General features: G+C 40.8%; 1 protein-coding gene across 1 annotated transcript in view; it reads right to left on the bottom strand.

Moving 5' to 3' along the window:
- LOC140739779 (uncharacterized) overlaps positions 1 to 14,821 on the bottom strand; it is a 187,915-nt gene extending 173,094 nt beyond the window's left edge. The window contains exons 1-2 of the mRNA XM_073068293.1: positions 14,755 to 14,821; positions 14,243 to 14,400 (exon numbers count right to left, since the gene is read on the bottom strand). Coding sequence (XP_072924394.1) covers positions 14,243 to 14,400; positions 14,755 to 14,785 — 189 coding nt within the window. The 5' untranslated portion in view covers positions 14,786 to 14,821. The remainder of the gene's footprint in view (positions 1 to 14,242; positions 14,401 to 14,754) is intronic.
- Positions 14,822 to 19,946: the final 5,125 nt, after the last annotated feature.

Raw genomic sequence — 19,946 nt, 5'->3', positions numbered from 1 at the left:
AAGATCCAGGAGAGCTGGGTGGGATCAGATTTCTGAAGGACAGTAGTCTGATTTGGGGTCTTTTGGCAGGAGCTGCAGAGCAGGGCAGGATGCCATTGGAAGAAGAGTCCCTGTTGCAAGAAGTGCTTTGTGTAGATGAATGGCTCCAAGACAGAAGGGCCAATACTCCAGAGGGTGCCAATTTATTCGAGATAGTCTTTGAGGGAAGTCTGGAATGTGGTGGGTGCTTTCACACAGACAGTGGGTCCAGTGCGTGAGTAAAGCAATATAGCCCGACTACTCCAGAAATGAACTTCAACGTTTAATTGTAATGGGTGCTTTTAATTTTCTTTGCTTTTTCAGTAGTTGCATAGACACCTGAAGAATAGACTATCTGTTGGATGGAAGCAACCAAGCAGATGCCAAGTTTTTAAGCTCACCAGTGGGAGGTGGTGCTTTAGCACTGCTGGCCCACCACCTCGAGGGAGTCTTGATCATAGAGCGGGCTGAAACTCCCGAAGACAGGTGGCAGATCAACTGATGAGCCCACTGGTGATAGCACAGGACAGTTAACATCTTAGCCCAAGTGTATTTTCAGTTCAATCCTAAAGTTGAAAATTTGGTAAATATACTTTCTTTATAATTTCACGCTGGTGTACGATATGTCATTTCTGCACTACCGATAACTGTGTATAGGCAGTATTTACACAACCTTCATTACAACTATATTCCTTAATCTGAAAATCCTAACTTTCCTGTTGGTAGAACCCCAAATCATACTGACCCTAGGTGTATATTGTTTATGAAAAGTAACCTTTGCACCATTGAGTCACTTGGCTGTTAGCAGAGTTAGCTAAGTTTATACCTGAGCCCTGGTGAGAGGGTTACAAACAGGTGTAATGGTTCAAAGGCAAAGTTAATGCCTTGGAATAAAAATGTTCTTTTTTCAGTACTCCAGCACTTTCTGTTTGCTTGAGATAACACATGGTTTGTTCATCAAGAATCAATGAGCTTTGTCATTAAATTCACGTGATATTACTTAAGCCCATCACCCTTACGGGGGCATAGCCCACTGACTTTTTGGTGTAAAGAAAAGTTAAGAACAATGATGAATATATAGGGAATTAGAGATTAAATCGATCAGATCACCCAAGATGATATTGATTTATAGGGATTATAATGATTTACAGGGATGGAGACTAATAGAAATAGCATCCATGCTCATAATGTTCTATGTAATATCCACTCTACCATGGCAAAAGAATTCCCAGCGTTATCTACATACTTATTAGTATTATCGATGTGTGCAACATCTATTTTTTGCTCTGATGGTTTAAAGTGACAGTGTTGGGTGCAGCCTGCGGTTCTGTGACTTCAGATAGTCTTTAGTCATATCTTTTGGAATGGATTGGAACATAAGCATGATTCATAAAAGTAAGCCAGAGGTAAAAGTCCATCTTTATCTTTAAAATGCACAAAGTTAACTGGATGTGCATAGAACTGAATTGATAATATCTATTGGCTAGTAGACCAAGAAGTGAAATTGGGGCAGGTGACAAGGAGAAATGTCATGATCACGTTTTCCAGGAATGGAATTGTTTACAATGAATGAGAAAATCCAGTACAGGGAGTCCCCAGGTTACATAAGGGCTTCCCCCTAAGTCAGAAACAATTTTCTATGGTAACCTATACTGCATCATTATACATCAACTTGCTATAAACCTTTCACCTTATTGAATTATCACCCCAACATATTCATCAGCAATGTTGCAAACGTAAGTGGGCTCTTTAACTTCTTGCACATGCTTCCAGAAAACACCATAAATAACACACTCTTAGAAAGGGTGTCAGGATGGAGATATGTCTCTACCAAAGGAGGTGTGAGGTGCTCCTTCCCTCCCATAACCTGCAGGTCACCCTTGGCCAAGGTGTGCTGCTTAGCCCCCCCATCCCTGATCAGGGTCACGTGAAGCCATGGGAGCAGGTAGTGGATGGTCGGATGAGCAGCTGGAGCATATCACAAGTCCTGGTTATGTGACCACTGACTCCAGGCAAACAATCTCCGAAGAGTATTGGTAATGGCTGGGGTCACCCATCTTGTAAAACACTGCCCAGAAGAAGGCAAGGGCAAACCACTTCTGTAGAAGTATGCCAAGATCTATAATCATAGACCATAAACACTAATGTCTTATGACACTGCACATAATGATGATGATGGCTGTTAAAGCCCATTTGGTAGCAGTGCTGGGAGTCCAACCATCACTCAAATCATCAGTTGAACTTGAGAGTATGTTTATGCAGAGTCTTGTGACTTTCACTCTTTAATTTCCCTCTGAGGAAAAAATAATTCCAAAACCCAAGCCCACACTATTGTTTGTGTAGTTATTTGGAAGTTATCCTCTGGTTTTGTGGCCTTTTTTTAAATTCTGGTTTCACTCTGATCAGTAACCTGAAGAACAATAATAATAAAGTGAGACCAAAGCTATGGGAGTGCACAAAATGCGCTGAAACTGTGGACAATTGACAGAACATAAATGTAAATACTGCTACTTTATTTAGTGTGCACAAGTTATTGCAACTTGGCCGGTCACCTAGAAAGAATATCAGTAATAGCAGCAGAGATCACTACTTTGATTTACCTTTTCTGCCTAACACAGGCACAAGTTTTTACATGCATTAACTCTTGTAAACAAAATAATGGGAGAGATTTGTGGACCCACTGCTATGTTGAACTTATGCAAACACATTATGATGACAGGAATGTACTTCCGGAAATATGTGTCGAGCTACATGAGAGCTGAATCAAGCTGTACCGTGCAGCTCTCTATTCACAATATTTGGGAAAGTGACTCATTGAATCGTTTAGTACAGGAGAACACTTAGGTCATTATACTTCTGCCAGCTCTTTAAACAAGAAACCAATTAGAGCTCCTCCTCTGTCCTTTCCCTGTAACCTGCAATTATTTCCTCTTTTCAATTGTGCACCTTTTTGAAAAATGCTACTGAATTTACAGCCCATGCATATAAATAATCTCTACTCCCAAATCTAGTTTTCTATCACAAATCTGTGATCCATCATGTTGGAAAAGACATAAAGAGACACAACACAGAAACAAGCCATTCATCTTACTAAGTCTATGTTAACTACCAATCACCCATTTAACTAATATGACATTAATTCTATTTATTCTCCCCACATTTCCATCAACTCCCTCCAGATACAAACCATTAGCGACAATTGGCAGGAGGCCAGGACTGAACTTGATGTACTGGAGTGGTGAGGCAGCATCTCTACTAACACAGCTGTTTTCTGCCCCAAAGCTTTGTGCATTTGAATCACTTGTCCTTAATTCAAGGATGGAGGGGAATAGAGCAGCCAGAACCAAGGCTAGAAGCAACATTGACCAGTATGTGTTCAGAAGAGCCATGAGATACACTTAAAGTAATCAATGTGACTACAATTAGTTTACAAGCTTTGAGTTTATTTTATAAACTGCATAACTATTATGAAGATTACATATATTTTAAAACTTTTTGTAACAACTGACTTCTGAAAGATTTTGAAGAGCCTTCAACAACCCTCAAATAGTAATTTAAACAACTTTATATTTCTAACTGAAAACAATGAAGGGTATCCTTGCAAATTGAGCTTTTGAGAATAATACAATGGTCAATCTTTATTTAAAGAAACTTTATTTAGTAAGTTTCTCAGTAGAATTCTTCTTAACTTGTTGGTGGAAAATGCTGAGTTGATCCACACGCTTCCACACAGTTCAGCTAGCACATTACATTAAAAAAAACCTCTCGCTAACTGAACTTTGATAAATAGTCCAGTCAGTGTATTTGTAGGGCATAATTATCAGCATTGACTCTTCTATTTCAGTATACAACCTCGCTTATTTAATAAATAAAATAAATGCATAACAGGGACAAGCATTATGGACTAGTTAATCTTCCATGTGATGTCAACAGAGACGAGGCCAAGGACAATCAATATTCAGGTCAAGGCAAAATAACTGAAACCAAGCTGGCGAGTGGAATTGCAGAAAGCGGAGGCAATAATTTGGTACCAAAGAAAAGGGGCAGTTCGGCATGTGCTGGGTAAGAAAATGGAATGTGGAACATGGATTAAAAAAGTGACAATGGAAGAGCAGCAACTTGAAGGACATAAAGTAGAAGGATGGAATAAATAAAAGGAGATTGAGAGAAAGATTGATAAGAAAGATGGTGAGAAGTGAATGTCAGATTTAAAAAAATGTAGAAGGAGATGTAAACCTAAAATGTAATGCAATGCAGATATGGGAGTGCTAACATGTATATTTTACCCCGTAAGAGAACATAGAAGTTATTCTTGCTTTAGGAACAAATAGGAAAATTGAATATGCTTACTCCTGTCTCTAAGTCTTGCAAGCAAATTCTATCATGGGAGCCATGTGTTGCCAAGGGCTCTTCTTTAAAAAACTATATTTTCTTTCAGGATGTTGACTGCACTGGCAATCCCAACATTTAATTGCAACATCTGATGACTCCTGCACTGAACAATTACATTACTAGTAGTTAAGAGTCAACTATTGCTGGGTTTGAATAGTGACACAAATATTGTCAGACTGTGATAAACATTAGTGAATTAAATAGGTTTGTAAAATCAATCATCAGGTTTCAAGGTTACAATTTAATTGCAAATATTTATTTATTTGAATTTAAATTCCCTGTTTCCATGAGAGGATTCAAACTGTGTCCTGAGCTCTGCTGCCAGCCCAATAAATTAACTGCTGTATTATATGACACACTGTATCTGCTTTGACGTGAAGTAGCAGGGATTCCAATGTGACTCATTGTGAGGTTGTCTTTCTCAGTGCTCAGTTATGACTCATGAAGTATAGACTTGGTACCATCATTTCCTGTCTTAAACCTGATAGACATAGGTGGTACAGTGTGGAAATTTGCTCTAGTAGGAAGATTTCCATTGGTCCCTGTTTGATGTTGATGATGTTATCACAGCAGGAAGTGAGCTAATACATCATGTGTTTGAAGAGATTAGAAAACAAAGTGGATTGGAAAACACGCTTCAGTGTGCCAACAGCACGTGGTAGGGAACAGAAATGAGTGTCTAAGTGCTGCATGTGAAACCTGAGAAGGTAGTGACGTCAAAGCAGATTTTGCAATACTATTCCAAAGGTGGAGCATGCAGACATGACTGGCAACCACTTTGGGTAGAACCAAGGAAATAGACTTCCATAAGATCATAAGACATAAGAGCAGAATTAGGCCATTCAGTCCATCGAGTCTGCTCTGCCATTTCATCATGGCTGATCCCAAATCCTATTCAACCCCATGCACTTACCCTCTCACCATCCCTTGATGCCCCAACCAATCAGGAATCTATCAACTTCCACTTCGAATATACCCATGGATTTGGCCTCCACCACAGTCAGTGGCAGAGCGTTCCACAGATTCACTGTTTCTTGGCTAAAAGAATTACTCCTTACTTCTGTTCTAAAAGGTTGCCCCTCAGTTTTGGTATCCCATCCAGAGGAAACACCCTCTCCACGTCCACCTTTCTAATTCTTTCAACACTCGGTAGGTTTCAATGAGATACCCCCGCATTCTTCTAAATTCCAATTAAGTACAGGCCCAAAGCTGCCAAACACTCCTCATATGTTAACCCCTTCACTCCTGAAATGATCCTCGTGAACCTCCTCTGGTCTCTTTTCAATGGTAATACACCCTTTTTGCGATAAGGGGCCCAAAAACTATTGACAATACCCTAAGTGCAACCTGACCAGTGTTTTATAAAGCTTCAGCATTATCTCCTTGTTTTTATATTCTATTCCTCTTGAAATAAACGTCAACATTGTATTTGCTTTCTTTACCACAGACTCAACCTGTAAATTAACCTTCTGGAGGTCTTGCACGAGGACTCCTAAGTACCTTTGCATCTCTGATGTTTGAATTTCCTCCCCATTTAGATAATAGTCTGCACTATTGTTCCTTTTACCAAAATGCATTATGAGACATTTCCCAACACTGTATTTCATCCGCCATTTTTTTGCCCCTTCTTCTAATTTGTCTAAGCCCTCTGCAATCACATTGTTTCCTCAGCACTACCTACCCCTCCACCTATCTTCATATCATCCGCAAACTTTACCACAAAGCCATTAATTCCATTATCAAAATCATTGACAATGTGAAAAGTAGCTGTCCCAATACTGATCCCTGAGGAACACCACGTCACTAGCAGCCAACCAGAAACAACCCCCTTTATTCCCACTTGTTGCCTCCTGCCTGTCAACCATTCCTCTATCCATAGCAGTATGTTTCCAGTAACGCCATAGGATTTCATCTTGTTAAGCAGCCTCCTGTGAAGCACCTTATCAATTGCCTTCTGAAAATCTAAGTAAATGACATCCACTACTTCTCCTTTGTCCATCTTGTTTGTTACTTCCTCGAAGAACTCTAACAGATTTGTCAGGCAAGATTTCCCTTCATATAAACCATGCTGACTTTGACTAATTTTAACATTAGACTCCAAATACCCTGAAATCTCGTTCTTAATAAAGGACTTGAACACTTTCCCAACCACTGAGGTTAAGCTAACTGGCCTATAATTTCCTCCCTTCTTAAAGAGTGGAGTGATACTTGCAATTTTTCAGTCTTCCCAGACCATGCCAGAATCAAGTGATTCTTGAAAGATCATGATCAGTGCATCCGTTATCTCTTCAGCAACCTCTCTCAGGACTCTGGGATGTAGTCCATCTGGTCCAGGTGACATCCACCTTAAGACCTTTCAGTTCTCCTAGCACTGTTTCCTTTGTAATAGCAATGGCACTGACTCCTGCTCCCTGACACTCATGGAGCTCTGGTATACAGCTAGTGTCTTCCACAGTAAAGACTGAAGCAAAGTACCCATTAAGTTTATCTGTCATTTCTTTGTTCCTCTTTACTACCTCACCAGCATCATTTTCCAGTGGTCCAATATCAACTTCCATCTCTCTTTTATTCTTTATATAACTGAAAAAACATTAGTATCCTGCTTTATATTATCAGCTAGTTTGCCCTCATAGTTCATCTTTTCCCTTCTTATAGCTTTTTTAATTGCCTTTTGTTAGATTTTAAAAGCTTCCCAATCATCCAGCTTCCCACTCACTTTTGCTATTTTATATGTCCTTTCCTTGGCTTTTATGCAGTCCTTAACTTCCCATGTCAGCCACGGTTGCCCAGCTCTGCCATTTGAGAACAACTTCTGTGGGACATATCTATCTTGTGCCTTGTGAACTATTCCCAGAAACTTTTGTTCTGCCATCATTCACGCCGGTATCCTCCTCCAATCCACCTGGGTAAGATCCTCTCTCATGCCTCTGTAATTCCCTTTAACCATTGCGATATTGATAAATTTGACTTGTGCTTCTCTCTCTCAAACTGCAGTATGAATTCAATCACGTTATGATCACTGACCCCTAAGAGTTCCTTTACATTAAGCTGACTAATAAAATTGTGGTTATTACACAATACCCATTCTAAGATAGCCTTTCCCCTACTAGGCTCAAGCACAAGCTGCTCTAAAAAGCCATCTCGTAGGCATTCTACAAATTCCCTCTCTTGCAATCGGACACCAACCTGGTTTTCCCAATTCCTTTGCAGTTTGAAGTCCCCCATTATAATTGTGACAGTACCTTATTACATGCTCTTTCCAACTCCCTTTGCAATCTCAACCCACATCTTGGCTTCCATTTGGAGGTGTACATACAATTCCAATAATGGATTTTTTGTCCTTGCAGTTTCTTAACTCCACTCACAAAGATATGGCATTCACTGACCCTATGCCACCTCTTTCTAAAGATGTAATTCCACTCTTACCAATATAGCCACACCAACGCTTATGCCTTATCACTGAGTCGTGGCTGAAAGAAGGCCATAGTTGGGAGGTAAGCATCAAAGGACATACTGTCCCTTCGATACAAAGTATGTCCTTTGATGCTTACCTCCCAACTATGGCCTTCTTTCAGCCACGACTCAGTGATGCCCACAACATCACACTGACCAGTCTCTAATTGCACCATGAGTTCGTCCACCTTATTCCGAATGCTACGTGCATTTAAATTCAGCGCCTTCAGTCCTGCATTCTTCACCCTTATGAATTATGCCTCTGTGGTACAACTTAACTCTTTGTCCTATCTGCAGTTGTCCCCAATCATTGGCTTGACCTTCCTTATATTCATATTATCTACTTGTAAACCTGCTGGCTCTTCCTCAGCTCTATTAGATGACCTTGGCTGGTTCAAGGAGTGTTATTCCTCTATTGTCTCATTTCCCTCCATTATTTGTTTCTGGCTTCACTTGGCCAGCCATTTACAAGATTGCTGATTGTCTGTGGAATGCTGCTTCTGTCATTCAGAGCTGGGTGTGTCTACACCTGCGCCACCACCCCACCCCCCCCACCCCAGCACTCCTTCTCTGCCACCTAACTCAGACCCTTCCTTTGGCGCTCCATCTTCACCATTCCCAACATCCTTTGCTCCCACCAGATTTACAAACTCACTCTCCACTCCACATTGACAAATAGAGTACTGAGCTGAAGTCTTAGGCACCCTAGCTATATATATGTGCCTAAGACTTTTTCACAGTACTGTATGTGAGTTGTAGTTATATCCAGTCTGCCCGTGCCTTCTTGATGTCTGGTAAAATGAATGCTTAAGGACTAGTTTTTTTATGATTTATCCAGTCAACATTTGTTTTGAAGATGACAACATAGATTTATGAGTTAGCTTCTGTAATAATATGGTGGGGTTCTGTCGTCATGAAGATAGTGTTCAAGGAGTGTTATTCCTCTATTGTCGCATTTCCCTCCATTATTTGTATCTGGCTTCACTTGGCCAGCCATTTACAAGATTGCTGATTGTCTATGGAATGCTGCTTCTGTCATTTATAGCACTATGCCTGTTGTCTGGTATTCTCGCATCGCCAGATTGACAATTCCTTTTTGTGCACATGGTGTTTCTGCACGTTCTTCTGCACTCAAGATTGAAACTGGGATACCTCTAGTTTCACTTTGAATGAGGCAATAACATGGTACAATTTTACATTTGTGGGAAATGCAATTTGCTGCTGCAGATGCTAAAACAGAAAGTCAGTTTTGTGTCGTTTTTTTCTCTCCTGAATCTTTCTCATTTAACATGAATGTCATACCATTAAACATGATGTAGGGTATTCTCTCAGCGAAAACAAAGTCACAAATGGCTGCCCATCAATATTATATTTTCTGCAGAACAAATTTATGGACTTGGCCTCCGGGTTTGTCTAGGAATTATAATTCTTACAAAGGCAGAAGAGTATTGCTAAAGAATTTTGAATGAACAACAAGAGAGAAAATATGTAATGTCTGGAATGGAGATGAGCATTTTAAAATTCCAGCATCACCATTCCTCAATTGTTGACATATTACCAATGCTCTGGTATCCCTTACCCATGCTTGGTACCATGCAGTTAATTGGCCATGGATCCTAAGAGAGAACAGGCATAATTAACAGACTAATTTGAACCTATCAGTTTCTTGGCTGCTACTTAATTAGGATAGCTGCACTAAATCCTTCACCAGACATAAAGGTGCATCGGCTCTCCTCCTTCCGAATAATCCGATTCCACATCCTGTATTTACTGTATCAGTTCTGAATATCTCATGGCAGGGGACGTTTATATCACTAATCATTAACCTTTCCCCTTGATCACGGATTTGTTTGTCTGGCATTTTGTCAGACAAGTTTTGGCTCCACTTTGGCTGTAAGCTAGATTGCAAAAAAATGTTACTGATTTAAGTTTATCTCAAATAAGGATTACATAACACAAAATAACTTCAAAATTAATTTAAGTTTGATTAAGAGCGGTGCAGCAGCGTAGCAGCTAGAGCAATGCTTTACAGCGCCAGCAGTCACCAATCGGGATTCAATAACTGCTGATGTTTGTAAAGCGTTTGTATGGCTTCCTCCTGACTGTGTGGGTTTCCTCTGCTCTCCAGTTCCTCCTACATTCCAAAGATGTGCAGGTTAGGTTTAGATTTAGTAGGCTATGAGCCTGCCATGTTGGCACTGGAAGTGTGGTGACTCTTGTGGGCTGCCCGCAGCGCATCCTTGGACTGGGATGGTCAGGGATGCAAACGATGCATATCACTGCATGTTTCAATGTTTTGATGTACGTGTGACATATAAAGCTACTTTTTAAAACTATCTCTTTTCCCCCTCCTCCACTTACATTGGGCAGAAGATAAGAAAATGCTGAAGAAGAAGAACTTCTATCTCACTGTTCAATAATCTCTTGGATGGACCTCTTGTGTGATATTTATTTGGTGAAGAATAGATTGACAGGGGTAAATACTGCATGCCTGTTTGCCTCTGTTGTTTTGTTAGGAAGTTACTTGAGGATGGTTTGTTTTGACTTCAGCTCCACGGGTTTTGAGATGGCTGATGAAGCCAATCAGTGACCTGGAACCTCAGCTCTGGTGGGGCAGGAAAGGGTTGAAGGGATATGGTTAGTTTGGGAGGTGACACCCTCCACGTTCTATTTCAACGGAGTTTCTCTCTGCTCCTGATGAAGGGACTTGAAGATTTTTGTGACGTCCAAATGCTCCTCCATTTTGAGCAGTTATGGACAATACCCAGAGGAAATTGCCACAATGCAGTTCATTCATTATGTGCCATGTCGTATAACATGGGCATCATGGTCTGTCCATGGCTGTGATTATTCTTGGCAAATTTTTCTACAGAAGTGGTTTGGCATTCCCCTCTTCAGGGCAGTGTCTTTACAAGATGGGTGACCCTAGCCATTATCAATACTCTTCAGAGATTGTCTGCCTGGCGTCAGTAATTGCACAACCAGGACTTGTAATATGCACCGGCTGCTCATATGACCATCCACCACCTGCTCCCATGGCTTCACATGACCCTGATCTCCTGGTGCTAAGCAGGTACTACACCTTGCCCAAAGATGACCTGCAGGCTAGTGTAGGAAAGGAACACTTTACCTATGTTATAAGTTTTCCACGGAAGCTTTGAGAACTCATCTCCACAATCCAATCTCTTGTGAGAACCTTAGAAACTGATGTTGGGCTTGCAAACAAAGTGCCTGCCCACTGGGGACAACCAAGTGTAATTAGAGCTTTAATGTTGAATATGCTGCCATTAGTTTTCTTATCCTCTTAATGAGTTTGGATAATATTGCAGAAAGATCATGGATGGCATCTCTCCAGTGCTTTGAGAAGATGGCTGCGAATAGTTCTATGTTTCAGAAGTGTACAGAAGGTGAGGGATCACTGCTATGGTAAACTATAAACATGAGAAAGCCTGCAGATGCTGGAAATCCAAAACAACACCCAAAAAATACCGGGGTAGCTCACCAGGTCAGGCAGCATCTATGGAGATGAATATACAGTTGATAGTTTGGATCAAGACCCTTCTTCAGGTCTGAGAAGGAAGGGAGAAAATGCCAGAATAAAAAGGCGGAGCAAGGGGAAGGAGAAGGGCTAGAAGGAGATAGGTGAAGCCAGGTGGGTGGGGAAGGTAAAGGCCTGGAGAGGAAGGAATCTGATAGGAGAGGAGAGTGGACCACAGGAGAAAGGGAAGGAGGAGGGGACCCAGGGGGAAGTGATAAACAGGTGAGAAGAGGTAAAAGACCAGAGTGGGGAATAGAAGAAGAGGGGAGGGGGAGGTAAAAATATTTTTACTGGAAGTAGAAATCGATATTCATGCCATCAGGTTGGAGGCGACCCAGAAGGAATATAAGGTGTTGCTCCTCCACCTTGAAGGTGGCCTCATCTTTGCACAAGAGGAAGCCATGGTCTGACACAACAGAACAGGGATGGGAATTGGAATTAAAATGTTTGGCCACCAGGAAGTTCCACTTTTGGCGGATGGAGCCAAGATAAGCCGTTTGCCCAATCAGAGCTCTTCAGCCTCCAGTATTCTTTGTTTCAATCACGAACTGACAACATATTAACCAGGGCTAAAATTGAGTCTGGGTATGCACGTATGATTTTCAGATTTACATTTCCCTACAAAAATGTAGTCTTTGCTGTAAAATGGTCTTTTGTTTACATAATAGGATTGTGCTAATAAGCTCCAACATCAAATAGTTTTGAATTCAAGTGAGGTCCTGTCAAATACTAGCTGCTAACACAAAGACAAATGAGAGAAAATCTGCAGATGCTGGAAATCCAAGCAACACACACAAAATGCTGGAGGAACTCAGCAGGTCAGGCAGCATTAATGTCATCTATGTAGCAGGCCACGTTGGGAGGACTGTACACAGTATATAACCCCAATAGATTCGCAGGTGATGTGTCACCTCAACTGGAAGGACTGTTTGAGGCCCTGAATGGCCTCCTGTATATCGGTGAGACCTGACGTAGATTGGGAGACCGCTTTGTCGAACACCTGCACTCCATCCGCCAGAAGAAGCGGGATCCCATTTTAATTCTACTTCCCACTCCAATATGTCAATCTATGGCCTCCTCTACTGTCGTGATGAGGCCACATTCAGCTTGAAGGAACAACTCCTTATATTCCATCTGGGTGGCCTCCAACCTGATGGCATGAACATTGATTTCTCAAATAGCTGGTAATGCGCCCCCCTCACCATTCCCCATCCCCTTTTCCCTCTCTCTCCTGATCTCCTTGCCTACCCATCGCCTTCCTCTGGTGCTCCTGCCCCCCCTTTCTTTCTTCGTGGCCTTCTGTCCTCTTCTATTAGATTCTCCCTTCTCCAGCCCTGTATCTCATTCACCAGCTCTTTACTCCACCCCTCCCCCTCACCTATACCTTGTGTTTCTCCTTCCTCTCCCCAACCTTTTAAATCTACAGGGTACTTCTCATCTTCTTTTCTCCAGTCTTGCTGAAAGGTCTCGGACCGAAAAGTCGACTGTTCTCTTTTCCATAGATACAGCCTGGCCTGCTGAGTTCCTCCAGCATTTGGTATGTGTTCCTAACACAAAGAAACTGACAGCTGTGTTAAAAACAGGCCCGGTCTGTTTTGAAACTCCTTTAAAGGTTGTCTTCCTTATGTTTTTACTGCAGTGATTTGACTGAGCAAACCATTACACAGTGCAGATTGCATGAATGGAAATTTTCCACAAGGTCTTCTTGCCTGCAGCACTGACTATTAACCATTGCAGAACCAAGCAAGATAGAACATGGTCCCTTTGACCTTAGTTGCATTTTCAGCATTTTCCGTTTTTTTGTAAAAGGAACAATTGTTTGCATTAATGACACAAGGCATACAGTGGGTCACAGCAAAAGCTAGAGCTCTATATATTTATTTATTAATTGAGATACAGTGCAGAATAGGCCATTCTGGTCCTTCAAGCCACGTCACCCAGCAACCTCTGATTTAACTCTAACCTAATCACAGGGTAATTTACAATGACCAATTAACCTACTTAACGGCATGTCTTTGGGAAATGGAGCACCTTGCATTCCACAGGAGGCCGTACAGAATTCTTAAAGATGACATCAAAATTGAACCCAGAACTCTGAGGCCCCAAGCTGTAATGACATTGCGTTAACCACTACGCTACCGTAGCGTCCAAATAATTTGTGTAAACAAGATATTACAGATTTTAAAGTTCTGGTGAAAAGTTTTGACTTAAAATTTAACTCCCTCTACAGGCATGACTTGACTTATTGAATATTTCCATAATTTTTGGTTTTGGCTTTGAGAAATGTGTGAACAGAGAAACATGTACTTCATTATAAAGAAAGTATTATTGTACAGCAGGGGTTCCCAACCTCCTCAAGCCATGGAGCCCTACCATTAACCAAGGGGTACATAGACCCCAGATTTGGAACCAGTGTTGTAGAGAATCAGACACAAAAAACAGAAGACGTGAAAGAAGGAGCAACAGGTCCGAATAAACTAAAGTAAAATTAGAAAGTGTTGGAAACACTCAGAAAATCAGGCAGTGTCTGTGGAACGAGAAACACAACTAATATTTCAGGTCAAAGACCATTCATCGGAATTGCTGACGGATAATCAGCACATTTCCAATGAAGAATCTCTTACCTGGGTTGTAGGAGATCTAGACAGTGTCAGAGTCACCAGCAGGGAAGGGTACAAGAATTTAAACCTCATTGCGTGTGAGAGATCATACTGGTGGTGCCAGTAGGTTGAGTGTGGGGATGGAGACAGGTAGCACATATGCAAGCAAACATCACTTTCTTCAGTTATTATTGGACTAGTGTCAGAGGGACTGGCTTTGTATCTGCTTGCCCCTTTTTACCTGCAAATTAGTCCTGATTCCAACTTTCGACCCAAAACATTGACAATTCCTTTTCTTCCTTTGTGACCTGCTGAGTTTTTCCAGTAGATTATTTGTTACTGTGGATTCCCACATCTGTAGTTTCTTGTATCCCAATGAAATGTGATGCAAGATCATAGCTGGAGACAAGAAGTAAAGGTAGCTTTTACCCTTCGGTTCACAAACAAATTTGTCAGAACTACATTTGAAGCTAAGGTTACTGTGAGAACTATGAGCTCTAGGCAATATCCAGCTCCTGCCAATTCACAGTGCCCCTCATTAGCTTCAAAGTTGATACTAAAATAAGGCTTGTTAATTAAAAGCTCGGGCCTGATAATAACAGGCACCGAACCCATTATCTTATTATAATAAAAATGTTTAGATTTAAATGTTGGCTATATCTTCTGCTCGCTAAGCAGTTTAATCTATTTGTGTATTACAGTAGTTGTACAATCAGTACATCAGAAAACAAACTTCACAGGACAATAACATACAGTAACTGATGATTTCTGATCCATTGTTCATAGCTGCGAATGCTTTTCTGAACCTATTTTATAAGAGCTATTTGTTAATATGGAGATCCAAAATTTTCCTCTGTTCTGTTAATTTTTAACCAGTAGTAATGATTCAGTTACATTATCATTTTAAATATTAACCAGAGAAATTCATGACGAGGTTCAATAAATTATATGTCCAACATCAAAATCATTTGGTTTTGCATTCAGATAGCATTTTTAACAATCTCAATGCCTTTAAATAATGAATTTAATATTGAACCTGTTAAAGCAGAGTGTACCCAGCAAGATCCCAATCACACTGATAAAGCTGATGATCAGAAAATCTGCTTTTTAGATGTGTTAATTTTGGAAAAAATATTGGTTTGGATCATGGGGGGAGCTCCAGTGCTCTTCTTCAAACAGCAGTATGCGGATATTTTGCTTCCTACAAAGAAGACTAATGGGACTTCATAAACCCACAAGAGATTCTGAAGATGCTGGAAGTCCAAAGCAAGACACGGAAAATGTTGGAGGAACTCAGCAGGTCAGACAGCATCTATAGAAATGAATAAACAGTTGATGTTTTGTGCTGAGACCCTTCTTCAGGATTGGAAAAGAGAGGGAAAGATGCCAGAATTAAAAAGTTGGGGGAAGGGGAAGGGGAATAATTAGAAGGTGATAGATGAAGCCAGGTGGGTAGGGAAGGAATCTGACAGGAGAGGAGAGTGGACAATGGGAGAAAGGGATAAGGAGGGGGCTTCAGTTTAATGTCTCACCCAAATATAGCATTCCGCCTGCAATGAAATAATAATTTGCATTGTGCGCCCAAGAACTGACAATAATCACTGGAATGGAGGCAACAAAAACCAGAAAATAATAAGCAGAAGGGAGGAACAATGGAGGAGCTCAGTTTAGTATCAACTTCAGCCCCTCTCCAAGTATTTTTACAGACCAAGATTTCATTGATTAAGATTTTGGAGATTTGAAATAAAAGTTAAAATCGTGTATCAGCTCAGTCAATGCCTGAATGATAAGAAGAGAAGAAAATTTGGATGTGAGGCAATTAATGATCATTCTAGCAAAGTAATTTCAAGTTCTATGCTCTGGAATCAACAATGGTTTCAAAGAATTACAAGATGGTTAGTGTACAAGACTCCATTTGGCCCATTACAACCATGCTGGGTCTCTTCCAGAGCAATTGCTATTTCCATCCACAGGTTCTTTCCCTATAGTCTTGCGATTTTTTTCTTCCATCATGCTGAGTTCCTTTTTGAAGAACAGGATGCAGGTTTTAATCACATGCTATTTAAAAAAAGGTTTCAGTTTAATTTCACTCTTAATTTTCTAACCCTTTATTTTAAACCTGTGACCTCTGATCCAGTCAGAGCAAACAACCTACTAGTAACCACTCTGCCAAAGCATTATGGTAGTGTAGCAGTTAGCACAATGCTTTATGGTGCCAGAGATCCAGGTTTAATCCCCACGGTGTCAGTAAGGAGTTTGCATATTCTACCTGTGACCTCCTGGGATTCCTCCAGGTGCTCCAGTTTCCTCCCACATTCCAAAACCATACAGATTAGTGTTGTGGGTTTGTAATCTGTGGGGTGCCCCCAGCACGTCCTTGGCCAGTGTTGGTCATTGGTGGAAACTAACATTTCATTGTATGTTTCGATGTATATGTGACAAATAAAGCTAATCTTTTTAATCTCTTCTATATCAAATCCCCTCTTCTACAAAATCAAATGATCCAGTCTCTCTAAATCTATGTACAACTACATCATAAAAACAATTTTCAAAACTATTTTCTTTACTCTCTTCAATGTCTTTTTGATTTTTAATTCAACCACATATGCAAAGTTTCACTCCCCAAAACCAACCTACTCAAGTATTAATTTATGCTGAAAAGAACCAATGTGCTGACCTCTATAAAGGGCTAATAATTCCAGGAGAATCACATAATCATTTTGATAAGTGAGAAATAGCCAGATTTTAGAATAATGTACCAGAGCTAACACAAAAGGCTGTTAACAACACACCACCTGTAAATTTAAGTAAGTTGAAATTGCAATGGTGATAGGGTTTTAAAAACAACTGACACTACTGAATGTATTGACCATGAATGTAAAAAGACTTTTACTGTTTATTGTATATTATGAATGAAGTCCAGTTTTGAAAAACCAAAGATAAAAATAAATCTGACAATTGATGTTGAAATTATATACAACATAGAATTCTACCTGAGTGTTTGAGGAAAGTTAGTTGAAAGTGTGGATTCTAATTAAAACTTCAGTTAAGTTGAAAATGCATGCCTATAATGAGAGAGCTATAGATGGTGGAGAACCCAAACTGCAGAGTAAGCTCCAGAATTAACTCAGATACAGACTTGAAATAAACAAGATGGCACAAAACAAAATCCAAAGACAAAATAGAACTCCTACAATTAAACACTGAGTGCTCAGCATGAGCCCTTTAAGCACAGACATTCCATGAAGGAATTTGGCAAACAATAATGGGCAGTGTGAGTCTTAAAGGAACAGCAGTAGCTAGCCACACATCAGGGAGTTGGAGTGCCAAAACTTGGATGCCTGCATCTAGGCAGTCTGAGTCTTAAAGAGTCAGTGGCAACTAACCATACTCCAGGGAATTGAAGTGCCAAAACTTGGATGCCTGCCACCGTTCAGTCAGGACCTTGACAATGCTTTGTCAAGTACAGAACCTAGTTCCCTATTCTTAAGAAGTTCAAGTATGAGATTACAATCGCTAAGGTTTATAAAGATAACCAGAAGCAATACAAGGAATTTACCATCAGTTTCTTAATATTACCCTTTACAGAAGTAAATATACTCTCTCACATCTCAGGTAAAGTTTCACATAGACATAGATTCTTGCTTCACTCAGTAGTATTACAGCAGTACACATTGGTTACACTCGAAAAAAATCATGGCCTTTGTTGCAGAAGTGTGGAATATTAGCATTTAAAAGTGGGTTAATTTACTGCCGAAGTGGTATAGAATCCAAACTGAATATTTTGGTTATTGGTTATAGATGCATAACGATGCCATTTTAAAATCTTTCATTCTCAAATTGATTATTAAAAATTTACTAACAGGTGACAGGATGGAGATACGTCCCTACCAAAGGAGATGTAAGGTGCGCCTTCCCTCCGCTAGCCTGCAGGTCACCCTTGAGCAAAATGTAGTACCTGCTTTTAGCCCCCCCCCCCCCCCCCCCCCGATCTGGGTTACGTGAAGCCATGGGAGCCGGTGGTGGACAGTCAGATGAGCAGCTGGTGCATATCACAAGTCTTGGTTATGCAATCACTGATGCCAGGTAGACAATCTCTGAAGAGTATTGGTAATGGCTGAGGTCACCCATCTTGTAAAGACACTGCCCAGAAGAAGGAAAAGACAAACAACTGCAGAAAAAATTTGCCAGGAGCAATCATGGTTATAGTCTATGATCACCCACATCATACAATACTGCTCGTAATGATGATGATGATGAAGGATGCCATTTATAAATCTTTCATTCTCAAATTGATTATTACAAGTTTGTGACCTACCTGATTTCCAACTCATGATGTGCTGTAATACAGTTAGAGAACACTGCAGTGAAAGGGGCTGAAGACTGTGCTAGAGCAGGCTCCGGAAGAGAATGAAGGAAATCTTCAAAATAATTAGTACGCATGATACACGTGACTTATTCCTATGTATCTACTTCCAAGCCCCACAAACACAACCATCACGGTGCAGAAATTCATTCATGGCTGCAGTGTACTGCGCTTTCGATCCAAATTCTAAACTGAGCAATTAAAAACACAAGAGCTCAGTTATATGCAGATTGTCAGTGACACGTTACTAATTTTACCATTGCTATTTTAACAATTACAGGAGGATTGATGTAATCATCTCATCTAAATCTGCGATCATCAATCATCTATCGTATAGGGGTCAATGCAAAATAAATGCTATCCCAGAGCTCCCTCTCTGTGCTGCTGACCTGAATACGAATATGGAAAGAACCGTTCTTATTCAAACATTAAATATTATTCAAACAATTCATTTTATGAATTGTGACACAAGAAATTGCACAGCAACAAAAGTCTATTGTTGGAACTCAGTGGGTCGAATAGCATCTATGGGAGGAACACAATTGTTGACATTTCAGGTTGAACCCCTGAGACAGGTCAGGGAGTGGTGAGGTGAGCTGGCCAGTCTAAAGAGGGATTGGTGAGAAAGGAGATCGAGATGATTGGTGGATTGAGGAAGGGTGTTAAGATGAGAGACAATTTGTGCCACATAGGGGAGGGTGCAGGGGTGGAGTTGGGAGATGGTGGCAGGTGAATGATAGATGGAAGGAAGGGGGTAGACAGAAAAAGAGAGGGAGAGAGAGAAAGAAAATTTTGAGAGACAAATAGAGCAAGGTAGGGGTAAGGGAGCGTGGAGACTAGAGGCAACTGCTGGAGGGATGTATGGAGGAACACAAAGCACAACTGTTGCTGGACTCTGTTAAGTACAAGAGATAATAATGGGAACCATTAGGAGAGAGGAGAATGGCAGATGGAACTAGAATCATATAGGTGTGGGACAGAGGCTGAGGGTGAATGGACTGTGGGTGAACTGTAATCATAGTGGGTGGATGAAACCTGTGGGTGCAAGAGGGCAAAGATGGGTAATGGTTGAATGGGGACTAGAACATGGGGAATGGGGACTAGAACTAGTACTGTACTGAAACAGGCCATTCAGCACACAAGTTGTACCAAACAATACGCAAATCAAAAACACCCTAACATTAATTCCTCCTACCCACACCATGTCCATATCCCTCCATCTTCCTTATAGCTGTGTGATTATCTAAACATCTCTTATGCCCACTATTGAGAACATCTACCATAAACGCTGCCTGGGCAGGGCGAAAGGCATTATCAAGGATGCATCTCACCCTAACCATGGACTTTTTACTCTCCTCCCATCCGGTAGGCACAACAGGAACCTCTGCTCCCGCACCAGCAGGCACAGGAAGAGCTTCTTCCCTGAGGCTGTGACCCTGCTGAACCTCACATCACAGCACTAAGCAGTATTGCACCCATATTGTACTGTCTCAGTACTTTTATATTTGTGTGCTGTAGCACTTACTTTTTATTCGCAGTTATTTTGTAATTAACACTATTCTTTTCATTTCTGGTTAGA

The sequence above is a fragment of the Hemitrygon akajei genome, chromosome 16 (genome assembly GCF_048418815.1).
Source record: "Hemitrygon akajei chromosome 16, sHemAka1.3, whole genome shotgun sequence".
Classification (NCBI taxonomy): Eukaryota; Metazoa; Chordata; class Chondrichthyes; order Myliobatiformes; family Dasyatidae; genus Hemitrygon; species Hemitrygon akajei.
Note: the sequence above shows the minus strand (reverse complement) of the source record. Positions and strands in the feature narration are given on the sequence as shown.